General features: G+C 39.7%; 1 protein-coding gene across 1 annotated transcript; it reads left to right on the top strand.

Annotated features, from left to right (window-relative positions):
• The first annotated feature begins 2,637 nt into the window (after positions 1-2,637).
• On the top strand, positions 2,638-7,031 carry RPL22L1 (ribosomal protein L22-like 1). The gene is made up of 4 exons (XM_010835238.1): positions 2,638-2,687; positions 4,477-4,569; positions 4,734-4,855; positions 6,120-7,031. The coding sequence occupies exons 1-4, from the start codon at positions 2,679-2,681 to the stop codon at positions 6,262-6,264; spliced, it is 369 nt and encodes a 122-aa protein (XP_010833540.1). The 5' UTR covers positions 2,638-2,678; the 3' UTR covers positions 6,265-7,031.
• Positions 7,032-7,660: the final 629 nt, after the last annotated feature.

Raw genomic sequence — 7,660 nt, 5'->3', positions numbered from 1 at the left:
TCTCATGTATTAAAAAAAAAAAAAAAAGAAGTTTTATTTTGTTCTTGTTTTTAGAAAATTTCTGGCTGATTTCAATTGTCCCTGGTTCTTTTATCATATCTTAAATAATCTTAGCTTTTAAATATATTGAAGATAGTTATTTGCATTTGCTTCTGCCTGGCACTATCAAGCCAAATACACTTTTAAACTGTTTTTTAGGCTGGAGCTGTCTCATACCATTTGAGCAGAACTAATTCTAGCCCTAAATTGGTATGAGCATGAGGACTGGTCATTTCTGCCTTCAAAAAATCTTTAGCTTTTCCACCAACCTAACCATACATTAGAAATTATTGATAACTATATTTTATCTGGTTTTTTAATGTGGCTTCATATGGGAGGGTGTCCTTGTGAATCTAACCTGCCATATTGTTCAATATTTTATTTTACTGCTCTATTCAGGCACTATTATAATATAGACCCAATGATTGAAGGTTATATTAGAAATATATCTATCACATATTATAGTATCTATATTTGAATAGCAGAAAAGACAACTTCCCTTCATTGTTCTATCTTGGCTCTTTTTAGACACCTATTATTTCATATGTTTTATAATCTATTGTCAAAATAAAAAATATTTGTAGGGTCTTGATAGGCAATGTATGTACATATACTACGTATATAATGGAGAGAGAGAATCTGTGTTTAAAATTTGGTTATTTATAATATTTAATCTTACTATCCTACATTTCTGGTTAATATTTTCCTTAAGTTTTTTTCATAATTAAAAGATTTTTTTTCTGTTATAGTTTCTATTTAATTATCTTGGGATTGCTAGTTATTTTCAAAAACATATTGTTTTTGATATCCACTTTGTACAAATGGCTTAATAGTTTTAAGGATTTTTTGGTCATTGCATGCAAGACTGCCAAAAACAAGCAATAAAGTAATAAGTGCCTCAATTAATGGCTTATTTTCAAAATATCAATAGTACAAGGATCATTTCTACTTTTCAGCCTGGGCAGCCCTGGAGGAGAAAATGCCAATTGCTCTTCTTTTTCCTTAATGTTTATAAAATAAAATTACAGTGGTTCCTGAAGCAAACAAGCAAAAAAAGTTGAAATGAATTTTTTCTAGGAATTCAACACTTTTATTTAGAATCTACATGTTTTATGCTTCATTAAACATAGCTCTATTACTAATCATTTTCACCAAGAACATACACAGCTATCCCTTTCTAGGGTGGATCTCCAAATTAACAAAAATCCCCCCCAGCCTCTACACTTGCCCACCCCTCCCCGCTGCATGACAGTTTCACCTCAACAAACAAAAGTACTGCAGAACGCTGAGAGGCATGCCACATTTCTGAAATGACATCAACTTAGAATCCTTCAAAGTTCAGAAACTATTTTTTTTCTTTTTTCATCAAGTATGTCACCACCACATATCCATCCTCTTGCGTCTTGTACATTTTAGTAGTTAGATCTCAGCAAAATATTCTTTGGATGGCATCACCGACTCAATGGACATGAGTGAGTAAACTCTGGAAGTTGGCAATGGACAGGGAGGCCTGGCGTGCTGCAGTCCATGGGGTCACAGAGTCGGACGCGACTGAACTGAACTGAAAATATTCCTCGAATGTTTACTGGGAGGCATTGAGGATGGAGTCAGGAGTCCTAGGATTAACTCTGTGTTGTGTGCTGTGCTTAGTCGCTCAGTCGTTTCTGACTCTTTGAGAGCCCATGGACTGTAGTCTGTCAGGCACCTCTGTCCACGAGAATTCTCCAGGCAAGAATACTGGAGTGGGTTACCATGCCCTCCTCCAGGAGATCTTCCCAACCCAGGGATAGAACCCAAGTCTCCCGTATTGCAGGCGGATTCTTTACCATCTCAGCCACCAGGGAAACCCAAAAGTACTGCAGTGGGTAGGCTATCCCTTCTTCAGGGGATCTTCCCCACCCAGGAGTCGAACTCGGGTCTCCTTCATTCACCCAGGAGTCGAACTGGGGTCTCCTTCATTACAGGCGGTTTCTTCACCAGCGGAGCTACCAGGGAAGCCCAGGATTAACTCTAAAACCTATAAATAGAATAAAATAAGATAAATTACTCACATGTGTGAACACGTGAGCACTACGCATTTTTCTCTTAAAAGATTTTCTGTTTAACCTCAAGAACCTAATTTTGGCTCCCCAAACACTGATTTCCCTTAACAGTCATTCAGAAAACAAGACTTAGAGTCAAAGCATATATGTAGAAATAACTTTTTTGCTAGAGGATTATAATTGCAATATAAGACAGGAGATCCCAAAGGAACCCGAGACACTGCCTTGCCCTGATTTGGACGAAAGACCCAGGCTATTAGTGAAAAACGTTTCCTGCATCCCTCGGGTGTGTGTAGCTGGAGCGGTCTCCCAGCAAGTAAGCGCAGACACCACTGCGGTCAACCAGCATTTGCAGTCACCAGCGCAGTATCGTGAATGGTTTCGCCTACCCGCGGGCCGGCGCTCTCTAGTAAACTGACTGCCTCCAGCCCTTCGAACCAACCCCCGGTTTCCTGGGTTACTGGCCTCTGCGCTCCTCCCAAGTTCTCCTCAGAGAGACGGCGATCTTACGCTCTCGGCGCTTGACGCAGCACGCTTTGGTATAAATACGTGCGGCCGGCAGCCGCTTTCTCTCTCATCGCGCGGCAAGCCTTCAAGATGGCGCCGGTGAGTGTTCGTGTTGTTGCCGGGAGTGAGCTGATTTTCGCCTGTTGTAGATGAGTTTTGTAGCTGGCGAGTTGAGATCGTCTAATTTTAGGCAGAGGAAGGATAAAAATGGGAACTTCGGTTAGGAACACAAGCAGAACGTTAAGATTGTGAGGTTTTTTTTTTCTTAACTGCTGTCGACTGCCATGCGGTCTTTTGGAGTTCGAGGTAGGCCCGAATTGGCTTACGATGGTTGGTCGTGGCAGCGCAGGGAACGAAGAGGAGGCAGGACGGTGAACGGGGTTAGTGGGACAGCCTTTGGGCCATTACTTTTTTTTAATCTCGCGCCTGATAACGCCGATGATACCGTTTGTTTCCACTAGGAAGAGACGGTGGGTAATGCGGCATGTCTAATGGCTTTGCCAGGCGAAGTGAGAGAGCTGAGGCACTCAATTTCCCGGGATAGCCGCGGTTGCAGAAGTTTCAGAGAACTTAAAAGTTAGGGAAGAGGTTTCTTCATTATCTCACGATAAAAGTTTTTTAAATGGTGAAAGCCAGAACTCTTAGGCGAATGTAGAAGTGGCGTTTTTCAAAGTTTTTACTTACTAAATAAGGGAACCAGTACCTAAAGCCATCCAAAGAGCATTTGAAATGTTAGGGTAAAACTGCATTTCTAAACCTAATTGATACTCAGAGGTATAAATTGCCCAGTCAAGTCCAGCTCCTAGTATTCTTTTCTACCAGTTTCAGTTAAGTCGCTCGGTCGTGTCCGATCCTTTACGACCCTATGGACTGCAGCACGCCAGGCTTTTCTGTCATCACTAACTCCAGGAGCTTTCTCAGACAAATGTCCTTCGAGTCGGTGATGCCATCCAACCATTTCATCCTCTGTTGTTCCCTTCTCCTGTCTTCAGCCTTTTCCCAGCATCAGGGTCTTTTCCAGTGAGTCAGTTCTTCTCATCAGGTGGCCAGAGTAATGGAGCTTCAGTATGAATATTCAGGACTGATTTCCTTTAGGATTGTTCGGTTAGATCTTGCAGTCCAAGAGACTCTAAAGAATTTTCTCCAGCACCACAGTTAAAAAGCATCAATTCTTAAGCGCTCGCTTGCTTTATGGTCCAACTCTCACATCTGTATATGACTACTGGAAAAACCATAGATTGTTTCAAAGTTTGGATAAAAATTTTTGACACAAATCCGTTTTTCAAAAAAGCAGAACAGATTAAAGGAATATCCCATTCTGGCTTGGAGCTGAGCTTCGGCTAAGTGGTAGGCTACCTGATTCCCCACCTGCAGAGGGGGTGGCAGTAGTAAAGACATACCTGGTAATTTGAAATTGAACATGTGCAGTCTGGAAAATAATAAAAGCCCACAGAACTTAGTCTTGATAATTTGAGGGGGGTGGAAATGGACCTAATTAGAAGTTCTGATCAAGCTCTGGGTAACTTGTTGAAAGGAGGTTGATTCTCTTAATTTTTTCCATTTGAAAAATCGGATTCTTGGGAATCTTCTGGTGAAGGAAACCATAGGTCACCATGTACTTTGAGATTTCTTGAATTTTGCAGTTGTGAAACACTTACATGATGAACAAGGGAAATTTCCAGTGGATTTCATGAAACTTGGTTTTTAACCAAGTTAGTGAGTGTACTTCCCTACTCATAGCCAGGTTAGAAAAACTTAGGGTGTAGAATTTTGCACCGTTTCATACATATATAGCCTCATTGTACATCTCTGCACTGATAACAGGGTTTTGATTTTATATGTGAATAAATTGTTGTAGAGAGCCATACTTATATTAACTTTTCTGTAGAAGAAAGACAAGAAGCCTAAGAAGTCAACCTGGAAGTTTAATTTGGATCTTACTCATCCAGTAGAAGATGGAATTTTTGATTCGGGAAATTTTGTAAGTATCACTCTGCTCAGCTTGGTTTTATCATTTTAGTAGAATTTCTAATAATGAATTATATAATCTTGGATTTTAACCTAATCTCTGTTCCTAGGGTACCTTCCCTAGTGAATATCTAGGGTTTTCTTCCCTAGTGTGGCATTTTTTCTGTTTTAAAATAGGAACAGTTTCTGCGGGAGAAGGTTAAAGTGAATGGAAAAACTGGAAATCTTGGGAATGTCGTTCACATTGAACGCTTCAAGAATAAAATCATAGTCGTTTCTGAGAAACAGTTCTCTAAAAGGTTGGTATGTGTTTTCCATCGTGTTTTGTTTAAACAGTGTTGGGTGTTGTAATATTAGAACGTGTTTGGAGAAACATGTCTGTTGTGTAGTACGGGAGTAGTGTCCTAGCTTCTAATAGAAGCAGCCAATCAAAGGTAAATTTCTCTAATGTTCATCCTGTGGCCAGTTTTCATTTATTAAAATTTTCTTGACCGATAGTAAATATTAATACTTCATAATGACAGCACTGTTTGTTACTGCATAGCCTAGCAGTGAACTAAACACACTAGGTAGCCACTACCAAGGAACTTAAATTTAAGCATAGAAGAGAGATAATGAAATGCAGTAATGTAAGTAGTTGGTAAGAGCTGTACATAAGTGCATAAAGAAAGTTGATGTTTAAAGTGGTCAGGGAAAGCTTCATGTAAATGAAATACAGTAGTAAGCCAAAGACTTAGGAGCCTGTGGTGGTAGTACATATTAGCTGTGGTTGTGAATTAATCACTAGGGATTTGGAGTTGAAGTATCTGTCCCCGAAGTTCTTATGGACATGCAGATAACTGTTATAAATGCAATATTGTAATTGCTGCATTGAAGGTAGAGATTGGGATAGCGGGAGTTTGCAGAGAACCTGAGAGTAAGCTTAGTGTTGCCAGTGGAATGAGATTCCTAACGGGGGAGCAACATTGACAGAGGGCAGGGAGGCTTTAGAGGAATGTGTAGGAGTTCAGAACTGTAAAATGTAAAGGGAGAGTGATTGGAATAATGAAATCAGGCCACGCTGAAAGCTTTTTTTATAAGGACTGCGCCATATGCAGGTTTTAAGACTGGATAATCTTGAGCTTGTGAGTAAGATTCAGCCCTGTTGACAGATTGCCTCTTGTTGATCCAAGATGGGATTGAAATTAGGGAGATTGGTGGTGAAGAGAATGTTGATATTGGCATGTGACATTTGAAGAATGAGATCATATTGTTTAATTTAAAAATCTAATGTCGAAGTAAGACTGAAGAGGAAGCTACTATTACTGCTATCCTTCATATTAGTCTCCATATAAAGATTATTGCGAGGGTGGGGGAGAATAAGCGTTTTGTTGTAGGGCATAAATTGATACTAATTGGAGTTGAGAATGCTACCTTATATCCCTAGCAGCCTTGCTCAATATTTAGTACAAATGAAATAATTAGAGGGAACTAGGAACACAGAAGATGGATATGACAGTGCATCTTATATAGGCCTTTATGTAGTAAGTATTATATGTAATGAAATTTATTTTTATTTTAAAGGTATTTGAAGTACCTTACCAAGAAATACCTTAAAAAAAACAATCTTCGTGATTGGCTTCGTGTGGTTGCATCTGACAAGGAGACTTACGAGCTTCGTTACTTCCAGATTAGTCAAGATGAAGATGAATCTGAGTCTGAGGACTAGATGATGCCATCCTTCACAGGGCTTTGCTTGCTAATAAAACTTATTAAGCATACAAAAGAAACATCTTGAAATGGACCTTTAGCTTATCAGTGAATAAAAAACATTACTTTGTATGTTAAACATTGATCTTTATTTAAGTGTATGCTGTTTATATAGTGCTGGCTTTCCTTTAAGACTTTTTTATATTTTTATTGGAGTGTAGTTGATTTACAATGTTGTGTTAGTTTCAGGTATATAGCAAAGTGAATGAGTTATACATAGACATCCACTGTTTCTTTTGTCATATAGACCATTACAAAGTATTGAGTAGAGTTCCCTGTGCTATACAGTTTTTTAATTATATGATAAGTTGCTTCAGTTGTGTCTAACGATCTGCAAACCCACGGACTGTAGCCCGCCAGTCTCCTCTGTCCATGGGATTCTCCAGGCAAGAACACTGGAGTGGGTTGCCATTTCCTACTCTTACCTGTTTTATGTATAGTAGTGTGTACATGCCAGTGTCAATCTCCCAATGTATCCTTCTCCCCTGTATCCTCTGGTAATCATAAGTTTGCTGCATCTGACTTCCATTTTGTAAATAAGCCTTTGTCCACCTCCCCCCCCACCCTAAATACTTTGTATAAGCAATATTTAAATAGCTTATAGCTGGTGGAATTTCAGGATTTATCTAGTGTACTGGTTTTACAGATGCCTCAAGTTAAAAGTATATAGCAAAAACACAATTGGGTGTAACTATATAATAAAATCTATAGATTTGATCAACAGTCTGTCTTTGTACAATGTGTAAATGACTCCTGATTGCCTACAGCAGTTCTTAAACGTAAGTGCTCAGTATTGAATCACTCCTGCCTTTTGCTTCAGGGGAACACTTCCCTAATTAGCGTAAAGGGTCTGAGTTGAGCATGGTACTATAAACCAGATTGCCTGTTGATCATGATCCAGGTGCCTTGTGGGCACTAGAAACAAAACCTTTGAAGGATTTGAATCTGAACTCTTACCCACTAAATCTGCTTGTATGTTCTTTGAATAATTAGAATTCCCTCAACTAGTTGGAATCTCTCAACCTCCATACTAATCATTCAGAAAATGTTGTTCTTCTGTTGCTTGAAACTGTGAACAGACCCTTTCTCCCAAATAAAGCAACCGTTGAGAGCTCTTTAAGCAGTCAGTTCAGTCGCTCAGTCACGTCCCCGTGAATTGCAGCACGCTAGGCCTACCTGTCCACCAACCCCCGGAGTTCACCCAAACTCATGTCCATCAACTCGGTGATGCCATCCAGCCATCTTATCCTCTGTCGTCCCCTTCTGCCCTCAGTCCCAGTATCAGAGTCTTAACACTGAGTCAATTCTTCTCATGAGGTGGCCAAAGTATTGGACCTTTAGCTTTAGCATCAGTC

This window comes from Bison bison, unplaced genomic scaffold (assembly GCF_000754665.1).
Source record: "Bison bison bison isolate TAMUID 2011002044 unplaced genomic scaffold, Bison_UMD1.0 scf7180017864040, whole genome shotgun sequence".
Taxonomy (NCBI): domain Eukaryota; kingdom Metazoa; phylum Chordata; class Mammalia; order Artiodactyla; family Bovidae; genus Bison; species Bison bison.
This window is presented reverse-complemented; position numbering and strand designations above follow the sequence as displayed.